This window comes from Cricetulus griseus (assembly GCF_003668045.3).
Source record: "Cricetulus griseus strain 17A/GY chromosome 1 unlocalized genomic scaffold, alternate assembly CriGri-PICRH-1.0 chr1_1, whole genome shotgun sequence".
Classification (NCBI taxonomy): domain Eukaryota; kingdom Metazoa; phylum Chordata; class Mammalia; order Rodentia; family Cricetidae; genus Cricetulus; species Cricetulus griseus.
In genome coordinates, this window is record NW_023276807.1 from 580,899 (window position 1) to 597,171 (window position 16,273).

A 16,273-nucleotide genomic window follows, 5' to 3' on the forward strand; every position below is an offset into this window, starting at 1 on the left:
CTCTATGGATGTCCTTACCACTACTACCCCCCACACCTCCTACCAACTTCAGAGCCTGCCGAGGCTGCTGTCTTCATGAAGAAGCACACTGCTTCCATATTTGAGGACTGTCCAGATATGCAAAGAGGAAAAGCTGGTGTGGTCCGTTTATCTGGGCGCCAGGGAGACTCTTGGTATCTGCCAGTCCTCCCTCCCTCCCTCCCTCCCCCCACCCTCTGTCTCTGTCTCTTTTTCTTTGAGACAAGGTATCACTATGTGGCCCTGACCTCGAAACTCACAGAGATCCTCCTCCTTCTGCATCCTGTAAGCTGGGATTGAAGGTGTGCCCACCATGTTCAGTTATGAGCTTTTTCAAGCTCATCTCCCCTAAACCCTTCCTTCCCTCACTCAGAGCTGTGTCATCCCGGACAAACGGCTTTACATCTCTGAGTCTCAGTTCTGTCCTCTGTAAAACGAGTATCTATGGTACTTACTCTAGAGAATTGTGGAATTGGCTGAAGTGATATGCATTCATGGACTGCCACACCAAAGAGCTGTTCACATCAGCTGATGCACAGACATCGTCCAAGCCTCATCTGGCCACCTTTGGGTGATCAGGACTTCCCGGGAGAATTTTGGGAACAGAGGCCACCATTTATACGCCTACTTTTATTTCCTACATTCTGTTCCTCCTTCAGTTATGAGACAGTTAACATCATTATTCTCCATTTCACAGACGACAGTGATGGAACCAACTAAGCAGCTCCTTCAAGGTCACACGTATAAGGAGCAGAACCAAGTTTACATTGAGCCAAAAGGCAGCAGCAGGCCCCTCCCGACACACTCCCCTTTATCACTTGGCTGGTTCACCACGTCCTCGGGTGAGCCATCCTTCCGGATCCCATGTAAACAGTTCTGTCCTAGGTCATACAGACCGATGGAACCAATCATGATCCTAACTCATGCCCAAATACTCATGCCCACAACCGGTAACTCCCCACCTACATCACCGGTTCCACCAGGATTTGGGTGTTTGAGATTTTTCTCAGCGGACTAGTTTTTCGGTGCTCTGGATCCTACGTTCTTCCAGGGTCCCCTCTGATGGGCCCCAGCTCGGCCGCGCCTGCACAGCGGTGGGGTACCCCCTCGCAGGGCCCCATGGCCCCGCCCCCGCCCTCCATGCCCCGCCCCATAGCGCGTGTGGCCCCGCCCCGGTCCGCTGACTCTAGGGCGAGCGCGCGGCGGCGCTGGGCATTGTGGCCGGCGGCTGGGAGGGTAAAGGCGCCGAGCCGCGGGGAGCGGCGGGGCGCGGAGAGGAGCGCGCACCCCACTCGGACAGACTTCACGGCGCGGCCGCTGCGAGCGCCGCTGAGCGCACTCTGCTGGGATCGCGCAACTTCGGAGCTGGGCGCGGACGGCGCTCGCAGCGGGGGATCGCGGAAAGGGCGCACCGGCGCCGGGATCCCCAGCCGCGTCCGACTCCCGGAGCGCTCCAAGCAACCGGGCGGCTTCCCGGCGAAGCGTGGCTTCCGCTGCGCCCACGGAGGGCACGGGCTGGCTTTGCCGGGCGCCTGCGAGGACGGCGAGGCGGCGAAGGCGAAGGCGAAGGCGGCGAGGCTGGGGCCCGGGAAAGAGCCCCGAGGGAGAGACGCCCGGGCCAGGCGACAGGAGCATGAGGGCCCGGAGCGGGACGCGGGGCGCGCTGCTGCTGGCGTTGCTTTTCTGCTGGGACCCGACACTGAGCCTAGCAGGTAGGAGCGAGAGGGTGTGGAACGCGGGGATGCGGACCTGGCGGGTCCCAGCGTCCAACTGCAAGTTCGGGTGGTTCTTGGGGAGTCGCTTCGCTCCGGGAACGCGGTAGGCGCGCCCAAGTTAAAAGGCAGCTTCGGTGCTCGGGAGAAGGGGCGATGCGTTGCTACCTGGGGTGCCACGTAAGCCCGAAGCTCTCTGCTCATGTCTCCAAGGGATAGTTGTTTGCCCATGGAATGGGGTCTGATTCATTTCCAGGTGACCCCCGATTACCACCTAGAAACTGTCGCTACCTGGGCCGAATGGGTGTTCTGTGCCATTCGTCTGCAACTTGAGTCTGAGTCCCGGCTCCTGCGGGCTCTCACGGGCAGCACGCGCAGCATTCTGCGGGTCAAATGGAGAGGGCCGGAGACTGCGGAGCGGTGGAAGCGCTTGTTCCCCTCCGCCTTGGGGGAGCGGAGGCCCGATGGCTTTAGCTATTGAAGGGGGAGGGGCCGAGACCTGCACACCATCCTCTCCCGAGGTGCGGCGCCGGCGGGTTTGGAAGGGTTTCGTGGTTTGTGGATTGTTTCTGGGTGAGCGCTGGTAGAGAGTGGAGGGACGTAATGTCCCCTGCCGACTTTACCATTTTTAAGTGGGTTATTGGCAGTGTCTCTGTTCCGGGAATAAACCAGGTGAGCTCGCTTCTGCACCGCACCTGGACCCAGCAAGATGCTCTAAGAGGGTTTGGTGGACTCCTAAGTTTATAAACTCCCTAATCCTCCTGTCCGGCCGCGAACGTAGACGTGTCTTGCTGGCTCTGTAGTAGCTCTGCTGGGCGTTGCAAAGCGGGCTGCATCTTCAAGGGAAGGAAAAGTACACACTCGAGCTAGCTTCTCTGGTACCCAAGCAGGTGAACTGCCGACAGGGTGCCTTGACTCCCCGAGCTGGGTGGGGGGTAAGGAGGGGCATCTTGTACAAAGGCCTCTCTCTAAGCAAAGGCTCAGAATAGGGCAAGAAAACTAGCACTTTGAGCTCTCCTCATCCCACCTTCCCTCCTCCCCACCCCTCTTTCTTAAAGAGCTAAAGGTCCCTCCTCTGGAATTAATGATTCCCACGGCCAAAGCTTGCTTCTAGCACATCCCCCTCTTCTTATTTTCCCGCAAGCCTTGTGCTGTAAAGTTACAACACTCAATCATTTGATCCAAGTTAATTATGATTTGGGCAGACTCGGGTATTTAAAGCAGCGTTTTGAAGTTGGAAGGTAATGATGGGGAAGGGGGGAGGCAAGCTAAATGACCAGCCTTGTTTTAAAGGGTGCAGTTAGATGTGGGAGGTGCTGGATTGGATGTTAGTTTCAGTTTAAGGCTGTCTGGGGTGATTGAAGGGTGGAGTGAAGTCTTTGGAAATGGCACACGGGCCAGGCTGCATATATATTTTTCAGTAGGGCAGTGGGATCCGGAATAGATACCAAGGTTACTAGGGTTGGGGCTCCATCTGGAGAAAAATGGGACTGGTGGGCGTGGAGTTTTCTGGGTAGGTGGGCTGGGCCAGGAATGCTGGAGATGGCCTGCTTTTTTCTGCTTAACAAAGCGTTCAGCCCCCGGCTTCCCCGGAAGAAACCCCAGGCCCAGGGCTTTGATGGATTTGGGCACGAATGGTGCCCAGTCAGAAATGGCCTCTAATACCCAGCTTTGATTTCTCACGAGTGAGCAGAAGCGGTGTTGGAATTGTGCTCATTACATAGCAAGGTGGGGGCCTCCTGCCCACCAGCCTGGAGAAGGGCCAGCTGCTGGGGTCTGCCTGCAGCCTTCCTTTGCCCAGAATGTGCTGCCCTTAGGAACCTACCTTCTGGAGGGAGAACACGCCTCTTCTCACACAGTCCAGTTTCCCCAATGCCACAGGCATGAAGCATTTTTCTACCGGAACGGAACGCTCTTTGGGTTTTTTCAGTGTCTCCCTCCTGATCCCATTTCACTGATGAGGAAAAGCAAGGCCAGAACCTAGACTTTCCCTGCATCTTGTCTTCACTTCACACTAATTTTGGACTACTATGCTGGACTCCTTTATGTTAGCTAGACCAACTTCAACTACAGGGGGCTGGCCTTCCACACTCTTCCTGACTGCCATGAGATAGTTGTCTATTGCTGAGGCAAGAGAGATTACAGGGAACGGCTCCAAAGTAGCAGGCACCCCCCTCCCCGCCCCCCCCAATTCCACTTCCCTCCTGAGAGTATGACAGTCAACTCCTTGACAGCACAGAGAACTTTTTTCTTTTAAGCACTAAGTTTTATGATAGAAAAATCAACCAGACCCCTAGAACCTCAGACCCTTGGGAAGATGCCAGCCAGCTAGCGACTAGCTGGGAGAGGCCACTTCAAAAGCACTGGCTGGCCCCAGGAGTCTCCTTCTACCCCACCCCACCCCGCCCCACCCCATCCAGCCCTTCCCAGGCCTCTGGCTGGGATGGTTGAGAAGGAGCCCAGAGCGCTTGATCAGTCTTTTAAAGGAGCAATTAAAATGGGAGTTTTCCGAGTGTCTGCCCTGCTGCTGCTGCTGCTGCTGCTTGTGTGGCTTGGTGCCTTATCCTACGTTCCCTCTGCACCACAGCAAGCACCCATCTTGCTTAAACAAATGGAAAAATCAAGTGTCTTAATGGGCTTTCTCATTAAAGTGGATGTACCACTTCAGGGGAGGAATTTCTCCTGTAATCTCCCTGCTCTGGTCCGCCCCCTCCCCCTACACAATGGGGAATTCCATAGGACCTAACAGTTGCCCTGTTTTGTTTTGTTTTGTTTTGCTTTGTTTTTTCCCTGCTGGAGCTTTGAAAAAGGTGTCTGGAGTTGCCCAAGGTCACAGTGGAGCTCAGTAGGATCTGGGTTTGAACGCAGAGCTCAAGGGCCTGCCTCAGTTGGTGTCACAGGCTCCCTCATCCTTCCACCACATGCAGGCTGGACAGTTTCCCTGGGGGTCAGGATGCGGAATGAAACTGAGGCCTCATCTAAATTAGATCACTTTGACAGTTGGATTAGGTTGGACTTGGAGCAGGAATGGGGAAAGAGAGTTGATGGGAGAGCCCGATCCCTGTTCAACAGAACACAGCTGGACTAGGGTCAGGGATGAGGCCCCAAGACCCAGGTAGCTGCTCACAATGACACCAATGGCCGATAGTGGTCTTAGCCAAACATGTGTCATCAGCTGAGTTTCCTGGTCTACAGGGTCAAATGGCAGCCTTGTAGAAGGCCACATTCATTTGTAGAGTTGGGGACACTTCCTGGAACCCTGTTTCTTCCGCCTTTTGGCTGTGGAATCCATAGGTGAAAGGTACTGTGACTCCATTACTGTCCATCGGGGCTAGGATGAGGTTTGGGCCCCCAACATGCTTTCCCTGAGTCACCCTGATGTTTAGGGTGACTATGGACCGTCCTGGACCTTGGGGGACAAGCAGGGTGAGCTGTAGCCCTTCCATCCCAGGTGCTTGGACAGCAAAGTTGGTGATTCTGAGTGAACAGTACCCAGTCTTCCCCTTGGGCTGGCCGGTCGCAGTAGTGTCCTGGGGATCAGCAGGTTTTGGGGTAGAAAGGAGACAAATTGCAGCTCTAAGGTCTGCAGGAAAGGGCAAGGGGCAGGGTACCACCGGGCTGCGACTCGAGGTTGGTGGCCATGAGCCCACCAGAGAAACTGCTGCCTAGGCAGATGGCCCCAGGGGAGAGGGAGGGGAAAGGCGGCTGCCAGGCCTGAGCTGGCGCTTCCTCCTGGCATCCTTCTCCAACGCCTTTCCCCCAGCTTCCTAAACAGCTTCCACAAATGGAGTCATTAAAGCTGTGAAGGCAGAATGAACCCAAACAAGTGCGGGCTGTGCTTTTTCCCTCTCTTTTAGAGGGAATTTAAAGTGCCATGATGAGAATCATTCAGGGAGAAGCCTGTGTCCGAAGGCACGGGGAACCTTGCTCCGGATTGGCTGGGTCCTGAAGTCTGGGCTGGAGCGCCACCTCCTGCCCTTTTGGCGCCTGTAATAGCGCAGAGCCTGGGGGATTTCCCCCTTGACCTGGGAGATTTTGTTGAACTAGGGCAACAAGTGAGCCCCCCTCCCCCCGCCCCGCCTCCAAGCCTTTTGGGAGAAGACTGGCACTCTGAAGCCGACTGCCAGCTGTTCCCAGGGAGTTAGTTGACAGGCCAAATCTGGATCGTAGAATCTGGAGGCTGAGGATCGGAACTCCGCTGCAGCCCGCGGCCAGACAAGCCCAGGCTGAGCTCCTTAAGCCACAGGTCCCCACCCCCCACGCGCGCCCTTCCTCTGGCTCCTGGTCTTCCCGAGGCTAATGGCAGGGAAAACATTTGCTGAAGTGCAAGCATAAATCAGCTGCCTACCCCCTCCCTCCTTTTGTTTTTTTTTCCCTCCCAAAGCTCCTGGCTGCTGGGAGAGCTTCTTTTTGTCCCTTTTTCTACAAAGCCGCCTGATTAGCCTCTCGGAGGCTTGGGGGTTGGAGTCTGTACAGTCACCTGGTGTTGCTAAGTACCAACCACACTGCACCAAAACCCTTCCCGTTCCGCGGCGTGCCCATCTCGCACCTTTCTCCGCAGCCAATCTAAACTGGCCTGGGTCTGCCCAGTCCTAGGAGCTAAAAAGGTGCTGCTTAACCATTGAGCACTGTGCTCCCCCTCCTTCCTGACGCCCCTCTTTCTCAGCTCCTCCTAACTGCCCCTAGCGCATCGCAACTTCCCCAGCTCCAGCAAGGCGGGCCTGTGGGTGTGAGATTGTGCGCTGAGGAGTGTTTGTGAGAATGTGCAATGGGAAGGTGGCAGGTAGAACCGTGTTTGGGGGAAGGTGAGAGTCATGTCGTTCTTCGGTGTGTGTGTGTGTGTGTGTGTGTGTGTGTGTGTAGGTGAAGTGTGCAGGAGGACCAGAGTGTGCTGTGGTTTCTACCTTTTGTATAGGAGGGTGTGGCACGTGTGCATCTGTGTGTGGATGTTTGATCATGTTGGGGGGGGTTGCAATGTTATATGGGCGTAGTTGCTTTTTGTTTGGGTATAAATAGGCGTGTGTAATGTAGGGACCGTGAGTCATGAAAGGTCTGGGAAGCTCCATCCATTATGCCTTGTTGGGGATTCCTCTTCAGGACTGGACCTGCCATTTGCCCTGCAGCCCTAGGAGACCTAGTGTTATCTTGCACCCTGCAGTGTGCAGGGTCTGGCCTGAGTGTTGGAAAGGCCTTCCCTGGGAAGAGGCTGAGGATGAGGTCTTGTGCCCTAGAGGGACCAAGAAAGGTTATCTGTAGATAGCTTAGGGGCAGGACTGCTGGTCCAGGTGTTGAAGTCTCGAGCCCTGCTCCGCCTCTTCCTCCTCCAGCCCCAGTTCACTCAGCATTATTGAGGGAGTGGGGTGGCCTATGATTTGATGGTGTGCCCTGCCACTTGAGTGTGGCTCCTGTAGCACATCTCCCTCAGAGAGCTCTCTGAAGTTTTCTGGGGGAAGGAGCTTGCAGAGCTTGCATGAGGGGCTCTCTCTGCATCTTGGGCAGGTGTGTGGCCTGACTTGGACAGGCACACGGTGCTCTCCACATTGCTCATACTACCTCGGTTGTGGGAGGGCTGTGGTGGGCTCCCTGTCCTTCCTGTTTGTGTCCATGCTGAGGACTGCCACCAGTCTAACTCTCAGATGAGATGTGATACTTGGCTACAGGAGACTCATACCCCAACCCATGTGTGTGGCACTTTATAATTTACAAAACCCCTTTCTGGGTAGGCCTGCGAAAATCCCATTCGGGATGTGGATGCTCTCTTGGGAAGCTGAAGAGACAAGACTGGGCCCAGATCAGTCACAGAGACCCTAAACCCTGGCTCCCAAGGAGGTCAGTGTCTATAGGGGAACCCTAATGTCCATTCCAGAAATGCTAAATGGCCCCTAAGAGTCATGGATGCTGTAGGAAGGCAACAGAGGAGGGCATAAAAAAAAAAAAAATTCTCAAAGCCTGGGGGCTTCCTAAAGGTGGGGATGAGTCAAGTCCCATCACTCCCCTATCCAGGTTTCAGGATGACCTGTGAGGATGCCCCTGGTGCCTCTGACTCATGATAGAACCTGGGGTGGGGGGTTGAGATGGAAGGATTTCTTACATGGTTGCTCTCTGCTGCTCTTGGAATTGGATGGAGCCTAGCAAGTAGCGGTGGGCTCCTGTTGGGGTATTATGGAAGAGTTCCCTGCTTGCTGTCCTGACCCCCAAGACCCAGTCTTCACTGGGGCATCTCTGGCACCTCCTCTGCAGAGGCCAGTCCCTAGGTAGGCCTTAGCTGCCAGGTAGGGGGCCTGGTGTGGCCTATTAGGATTCTCAAGGAGACTCACATAGTGTCTATCTGATCCCAGGATGTCATTTACTGGCTCACCTAACTGTACCATGCCTCAGTTCCCTCATCTGTGAGACACGTGTGGTAATGTCCTCATAGGATTGATTTTTTTTGGGGGGGGGTTGGTTTTTTGAGACAGGGTTTCTCTGTGTAGCTTTGGAGCCTATCTGGCACTTGCTCTAGAGACCAGGCTGGCCTCGAACTCACAGAGATCCGCCTGCCTCTGCCTCCCGAGTGCTGGGATTAAAGGCCTCATAGGATTGTTTTGCAGATTATGTAAGAAGGACTTTTGTGAGGTCCCTAGCATGTAGTTGACAACTCACACTATTGTCATGCTTAGAAAGAGAAGTCAGGGAGCCTAAGGACTTGGTGGCCCAGCACCTCCTGGCCTTGAACTTATTAAAACTGGGTCTTACTATCCTCTGCTCTATGACTCTGGCTCACCTCCTTTCCCTCTCTGGGTCAGGATTGGTTGAGCTTCCACCCTCTCTGTGTTTGGAGCCTGAAAGAAGGAGGTAGAAGGTGGATAGATCTTTAAGGGCTCTGGGGTTTTCTAGCTAGCAGTTAGCAGCAGACAGAGGTAGCCGAGACCCAGAGCCACTTCACTTCATTTGTGTTTGTAGAGGCCCATCCAGAAAGTCAATTTATTGACTGGAAAGCCCATGTGTGCATTATGCAGCCCTGGGTCTTGGTTGCTCTGTCTCTGTGTGTCCGTCTCTGTCTCTTTCTCTCTCTGTCTGCCTGTCTATAAATTACCTTCTAGGACTTAAGTTCACTTTCCCTGCTCCGAAGGCATCTCTTGCCTCAAAGATGGAGAGCCCTGGAGAGTAGGGCCTCAGGAAACTGAAGGAGGAAAGGGACCCCTCAAGGCTTATGGGGTTTACAGAGGCTCTAATGGGGCAGACAGCCTGACTCTGGTTCCATTCCATTCGCTTTCGGAGTAAGGAAAGCTGATTCATGGGGTAAAAGTGAGGATTCAGGGTACACACTGGACATAGGAACTCCAGCTCAGCCCTACACTTGATACACTTGCCTGTTCCTTTGTTACCATCGGAATTAGAAACAACAGGAAATGCATGTTAGGCCTGAGGTCAGGAAGGACTTCCTGGAGGAGGGAAGGACAGCTCTTGATTGCCCCATGAAGGGTCAGCAGTTTGGGCTGTGGAGAGGAGGGAATGCCTGGAGGGATTGTTTGACAATGAGAGCGGAGGGAAGAACACCTACTTCTACCGTCCCACAAGAAAGGCTCTGGTTTTACCTGTAGATTCCTGTCTGGTCCAGAAGACTTTGTGGGGCCTGGGGCCTCTGCTCAACACTGAGAAAAGAGCCCAGGATGGTGGAGCTAAGAGGATGTGCTTACCTCCCATTCCCGGGCTAGGTAGCTCAGCCTCTTGGTGCTCTGGGTTCCCTGACACCAACCTGACAGTATGGCTTTCCCCTGGTGAGCCATGTGACACCAACTGGGGTCCTCTGAAGTCCTTTGCCTTCCCTCTTGCCTTGCTCTACTCCTTTGGGCTGAGCTCCGCTGGGGGAGGGTGATGGGCTTTGCTCTCCCTTATGACTTGGTGGGAAAACAAGGGACTGAGCCCCTGGTGGCAGGATCTCCCTCCCTTGGTGAGAGATCTGGGATCGGGGTGTTAGGGTAAAGGATGTCTTTTCTGCTTCTGGTGACCACCCGCTGCTTGGTAGCTCAGAGGCATCTTCAGTTCTGATCACCCACTAGTCTGCAATCCCTAGAGGCCCCGGGTGGCGCCCGGAGGCATTACTGGCGTCAAGCGATGGAACTGAAGCAAAGCGGCTGGTAATGCTATCAGAGGCGCCTGGCTGCCCAGCCTGGGGCTTCAGCACCTAGCTGGAGATGCAGAGCTTGTAAGAAGTTGAGTCAGAAATGCCAGGAAAGTTGCTCCAAGCACCTTCGAGTGGTTTTTTTTTTTTTTTTTTTTGACACACGGCCAGAGCCAGAGCTGTCAGTGATCCCGAGTGGGGTCTGTCACGGGGAGTAGTAGCCACACGCCAGGGTCTCCCCTTCCCTTGTCGCTGGGACTGGGAGGTGTGATGGGTTGAAATGACCAGAAGATGGGGCAGAGATGTCAGCTGTGCTTACTAAGTGTCTGGGGAGCTTGAGTCTGGTTTTACTCCCTGATAAGTCCTAGGATCAGCACAGTGTCTGGTGCTCAGTAGCTGCAAAGTGAGATGGTGAGAAAGCTATGTGCAGACGCCACTGCCCAGGAGGGAGCCCTGACAGGTGCCTGTCTGCCTGGATGAGTAACTGCAGAGTGGGAGATTCCTGGTCCTCTGTTCACACCTCCTCTCTGCCTTGCCTGAGTCTCTTCCTTCCTCTACTCTTGCTGTCTTTCACTAAGTACTTACCAAGATGGGCACATTAAGTGCTATGTACTCAGTGGCCAGGACCCTTGGGTAAGAAAGAATTTGTTCAGTAAATCTAATGAAGCCACAAGGAATTAACCAAATTTTAATGCTAGGTGTCCTGATTCCTGCTGGGTAGGGAGAGAACAGACTAGATAGACACTTGCTGGGCTGTAAAATGTTTTCATTTGAGCAGGCACTGTGTGACACATACCTGTAGCCCTAGCGCTCAGTAGGCAGAGGCAGGTGTAGCATAAGTTCAAGACCAATTTGGTTTACATAGCCAGTTCCAGGCCACCGAGGGCTGCGTAATGAGACTCTTATTTCAAAAATAAACTTGTATCCTATTTGCATGCCCAAGCCCATTGATCACTGATCGTAGCTGCACAGAGTGCCCCTTGCATGGACATTGGCTCTGCTGCCTACAGCAGGTGCAGACTAAGCAGCATGTGGGGAGGCTCAGGGCCAGAGGCTGAGTCCAGGCCCAGCCCTCCACAGCAACTGCCCCTAGCTTCTTGGCATGAGTGGAAGCTGGTGAGGATAGCAGATTTGGCTGCAGGGTCAGGCTGCTCAGGGCTGTCTGTGGTGTATCCAGCAGTCATATTCAAGAGCTTTCTTAGGAGATAAATATCCCCAGGCCCTTGGCTGAGGCAGCAAGATGCCTGGCTCAGCTACCACCCTCACAGCTGGGTACCCACTGGCCCTTGCCAGGAGTCACAGGCTGATCTGAACTCCTGTCTGGCAGCTTAGAGCAGCCAGGGCTGCTGTGCACGTTGACCCCTGCTGCAAATTTCATCTGTTCTGGCCTCACATTTCCTGGCTTGCCATCCATACTTGGTCTGGTCTCTCCCCCTCCTCCTCTCCCCCTTCTCCTCTCCCTCCTTTCTTTTCTCCCTTCCTTCCTCTCCCCCCCCCCCACACACACAGGAATAGCAGGAAATACCTTGGGGGAAATTGGAAGCCTAATTCACGTCTCAGTCCAAAACTGATCTCCTGGGTAGCATCAAACAGTTCCTTGTCCTCTCTGTGCTTCCTATAGTCAAATAAGCAGGGTCCAACCTGGAATCAGAAGTGCAGTTCCCTGAGCCTGGGGCTCTCCTGTCTGAAAGTGGCAGACCTGGTGGTCATTGGGAAGATTTTGTGGGATAGACAGGACCATGGGGGGGGGGGACGCTACCCATAATTCCCTTCTTCCTAAAAGTGTTGCTTGACAGACTGTATTAGACCTAAGATGGAAGGGATCACCCTAGGGAGTTCTGAGATTCTTTGCAGCCATCTTGGCTAAGGCTCAAGTTGGCCCATGGAGGGACTTTTGCAGATCCCAGGGGTTATCAGTGAGAGAGCCTGTATTATCTGAAGAACTTCCAGGAGCTTGGAAGCTTTGGCTCAAAGGCCAAGTCTCGGTGTGACATACAGATAACAGACCCTCCAGCCATCCCAGTCTACAAATCCAGGAAAAGAAACAAGGGAACTGAGTTGGACAAAGCCAAGCAAGCAAACAGCTCCGCATCTCCCAAAGACCTGTGCTTTGGAAACTGTTGTCTGAACCCCCAGAGGCCTTGACCCAGGGATGGTACTGCTCCGAAAATGGCACAGTGAGAGGGGCACCATGTTCCCTTCTTACATGGCTGGAACCTGCCTACTAGTGAGTGGGCCTTGGCTTCTTGCTGGGCCTGGCTGGGCCGTGACTACTGATCTGAATGACGAACGTTTGGGCTACTTTCCACACCCTCCATGCCCCTATGCCCTGGCATGTGCCCTGTGCTCATGAGCAGAGGAGACCAGGTGCCATGTCAGGGTGGGTTAGTGTCAGCTCCGGCTTGGATGGCACGTGAGCCAGCGCACCATCTGCTGTGCCCGGTAGAAGTTACATAAGCCTCTGCTGGCCACCCTTTCTTAGAAAACGATTAGGCAGGCTTGTGCATTTGTTCCCTTCTGGTCCTCCATGGGCAGGGCAGGCTGTCCAGAGCCTGAGACCAAGAGATCAAGATAGAGGGCGCTGAGATTGGAAGAGTGCACAGTGAGGGTCGTGCCGTGTGGACTCCAGGAGATCACAAAGTGCCTCCTGACTGACTGCACACCTGGCCGCTGAGCACCACCTAACCACCCCAGTGCTGACTCTGTAGGGGGTGACACAGGTCCCCTCCCTCTTCACCAGTTCTGGGATCATTCTGCTTAGAGTCAGATGCAAAACATCTGTAAATTATTCTGAATCTCAGACAAAGAATGCATTTTCTTGGGGGTCCTGTAATCCCCAGGATCCTTCAGTTGCCAGTAGTCTTCGGTTGACCGGGTGGATTTATCGTTTGCCCAGTTTTCTCATCTGAGATGTGGTAATAAGGTAGCCTACTTTCTAACAAACCACCAAAGGCTGAGTTAGATTATGTACGTGGAGGTCGGAGGAAACATCCCCTAGTTGTGCTTATGGTTACTGTCCAGGTCCACGCTCTTTTATTTTTTTTTTATTTGTTTATTTTTTCGAGACAGGATTTCTCTGTGTAGCTTTGGAGCCTGTCCTGGCACTTGCTCTAGAGACCAGGCTGGCCTTGAATTCACAGAGATCCGCCTGCCTCTGCCTCCCGAGTGCTGGGATTAAAGGTGTGCGCCACCAATGCCCGGCCGCTCTTTTATTTTTTATGTATGTGTGGTGCATATGTGTGTGGTATATGCACATGAGTGTACTGCTGCAGTTGCAAACATCCATGTGTGAGTGCCGAGTGCATGCGGAGCCCAGAGGAAGACGTTGTGTGCTTACTTGTAGAGTGATGGGTGCTGAGTAAACTGAAGGACTTGGAGCCGTCCTCTGAAGTGTAGATTCCCTGTCTGCAGTCACCATCGTCCAGGAGATGTGGGGCTGAACAACCTAAGTGTGGCAGTGGAGTGAGCAAGCCAGGGTCCCTAGGGCCAATGACTGGAAGAGCCTGCTCAAGCCTGAGAATCCTGCTTGGCCATCTGAGTGCTGACAACACCTTGATGGTGCTGTCCGCTCTGCCCTGGGTGGCCTTATAGAGGAAGGGGTGTGGCTGAGTCTGCCTCTTCCCAGAGGGCCACTGGCAGCCTCCCCGCTTCCCACCTTGGCCACTGTACCAGAGTGCTTGCCCACTGCCAGGACGCCCTGGTGTCTGCTGGAAAAGGAAACCAAACAAAATCCGTGGGTGCTTGGAACACTCTCGTGTCACTTCCCTGGACTTCCTTCTAAGGCTCCTTCTAGGGAATTCTCATGTTTAGGGGGCAGGAGGCACAGTCCTAATGGCAGACCCACCACAGAGCACATGAGAGTGTCCCTGGACTTGAGCAAGAGCTGTGTGAGGATCACTCCATGCTGTCCAAGTACGTCCTGAGGTGGAGGTGTGGAGAGATGGTCTGTTGCAGGCTTTCCAAAACTTGTATTTTCACCCTCCAGTGTTTCTCCGTGCTGTGTGTGTGTGTGTATGTATGTATGTATATATGTATGTGTGTGTGTTTGTGTGTATGTATGTATGTATGTATGTATGTATGTATATATATATTCCTATGTGAAGCTGCACATATATATATGGGGAGGTCAGAGGACAGCCTGGGGTGTCAACCTCTAGGGACTGAACTGTCCATCTCTTTTTGAGATGGGTCTCTCATTGGTCTGGAACTTGCTTAGTAGATTAATCCTAGCTGACTCTAGGATTCCACCCATCTCTGGTGGTTTTGATAGTGTGAGAGGAAAGGCCATCCCACCCCTCCCTCACAAACTCGGGGAGCCATGTAGGTGCCCTGGATGTGTCCCAGGCTTGTACCATGGCCAGAACAGGTTGTTTACACAGAGAGCAACTGAGTGGCAGAGAAACTCAGTGTGGGCTTGTTATTGGTGAAGACTGAGAAGGCAGCAAGCTAGGGCACAGCAGGGCAATTGTCCCCTTAACCCTTTCAAAACAGATGCCACATCCAAACAGTACCTGTCTCTCTGAGCCTCGGTTTCCCTACCGGTTAGATGGAGGGTTAGCTTAGACTCAAACCCTTGCTTTTGTCAGTTGAACACGTTCTAATGTCTCCATAGCCCAGTAAGTAGCTTGTAGAATTTCCTGAGGAGTAGAGAACAACTGCCATGCCCATTGACCTCACGTGGTTCCTATCCAGCTAGGTGCCATTTGAACACAGCAGGGCGCCACCATGGGTACCCTGTGAATGTTAGTGGTTCCTCAGGAGTGCAGGTTCCATGGCTCATGGAGAAAAGCCCTTGTTTTCACATAAGGAAACCTGCCCCAGTATGGAGTACGGGAACCCCAACCCGAGACCTAATTGACTGCTCTTTTGTCATGTGTCAGCTAATATGTCCTCTCTAGAAAGCTCCTTCTTAACCACCCATCAGCACTTGCTACCACCTGGAGTTGTCATGTGTGTGTGCACACACAGAAGGTCTCTTCTTTATCAGGCGCCTGGCTTCTCACTCCACAAGGGCAGGGCTTTGTCCCTCATCTATCCCAATGCTCAGACCAGTGTCCCACACAGAGCAGCCCTCAGTGAGCAGTTGCTTGCTAAGTGAATACTGTGTCATGTGGAAACATCAGCTAGAGTTTGCTCCAGAGTTCACACACCTGGCTTTCTCCACCCGGGTTTGAGGAATTAGGCCTGGCATAGACAACGAGACTTTGCCAGGCCCCAGGTGATTCTTCTTCTCTAATTCTCCAACTTACCTGACCAGTGGGATCCTGGGGCACCCAGATCCACCCAGAAGTTCTGACTTCAGTGGCTGTAGGGTTGGACCTGGGTGTTGGGATCTGTCAGAGCACCTTTGTGGTTCTGTTATACAAAGAAGGCAGAGAGAGGGCTGGGGCCAGGTATGCTCTGGACTCTTAAATCCCATCATTGTTTTGCCTTTCTGGATGCCTTATGATCTTAGGCTATCCTTTTGTTCCACATGCAAATAGTTCCCAGGAGGAGTAACCTCCTTGGAAACTGATACCCTGTCTGTCCCTCCCCCCAAATGCAAACTGCTGTCCAGGGCCCTGTTGCCCCTCTCCCAGCACCCCTCAGAAACCCTGATGGCTCTGGGCCCCAGCACCCCCAGCACCTCCATTTTCTGGCAAGACAGCTGAGCTATGTTGGAACCTGTCTCCTCTCCTCCCCTGATAGCATGCAGTTTAAATAAGATCTTCATTTACCAGAAGTTCACACCACAGCTCATGTGTTATATGAGAAGCAGCAGCCTCACGTTTGCCGGGGAATGCTGTTCAGAGATGCGATGGAGGAGGGGACCCGAGGAGAAGCCATGGCAGAGAGGGTATGTGAGGAAGGAAGGACTCATGGAATCCGAGCTGGCAGCCCAGCCCTAGTCCTGGCAGTGCCAGGCTCCACTTGGCTCAGCTTGGGGCTGCTGGGGGAGGTGCCATGGCTCTTCGAGCTGACCTCAGGCTGCTGGAAGGCTTGGAGCCGGATGGGCGCATGATGTCACCACCACTTCCGCCAGTTGGCACTCCCAGTGATGCACTGGGTCATTTACATGTCTTCAGTCAGCTAGGAAGGGACTCTTGGTGAAGATTTATTGGTTGCCTCTGCCTTCTTTAGAAGCCTTTGTTAGAAACCTAATAAGGAAGGCACTTGGTGACCATGGGCAGACATAAGCCCCCACCCTGAGTGCCTTCTTAGCACATCCCTGGCCACGCAGAAATGAATAAGCAAATTCTAGCTGCAGGGTGGCTTCCAGTTTCCTGCAGTCTTCCTGCCAGGGTATGAGGTGTGTGGTATAACCCTGCTTATGCAGAGGAGGAGATGGAGAGACTAGGAGTTGGAGCAAGGCTGCTTTGGGTCTTGCATCGGGATTTGGTCTAGCTGCTCCACCTACACCTAGCCTGGGCTGACAGGCAGGCTACTATCACATCTCTGA

General features: G+C 53.6%; 1 protein-coding gene across 3 annotated transcripts in view; it reads left to right on the forward strand.

The window, feature by feature from the left end:
* The first annotated feature begins 1,515 nt into the window (after nucleotides 1–1,515).
* Unc5b (unc-5 netrin receptor B) overlaps nucleotides 1,516–16,273 on the forward strand; it is a 67,749-nt gene continuing 52,991 nt past the window's right edge. For 2 of the 3 annotated variants that reach the window (XM_027388299.2, XM_027388301.2), the window contains exon 1: nucleotides 1,521–1,730. In XM_027388299.2, the coding sequence (XP_027244100.1) occupies nucleotides 1,652–1,730 (79 nt within the window). In that variant the 5' untranslated portion in view covers nucleotides 1,521–1,651. Of the gene's footprint in view, nucleotides 1,731–16,273 lie in introns of all 3 variants that reach the window. The other variant, XM_027388300.2, reaches the window with a different exon arrangement.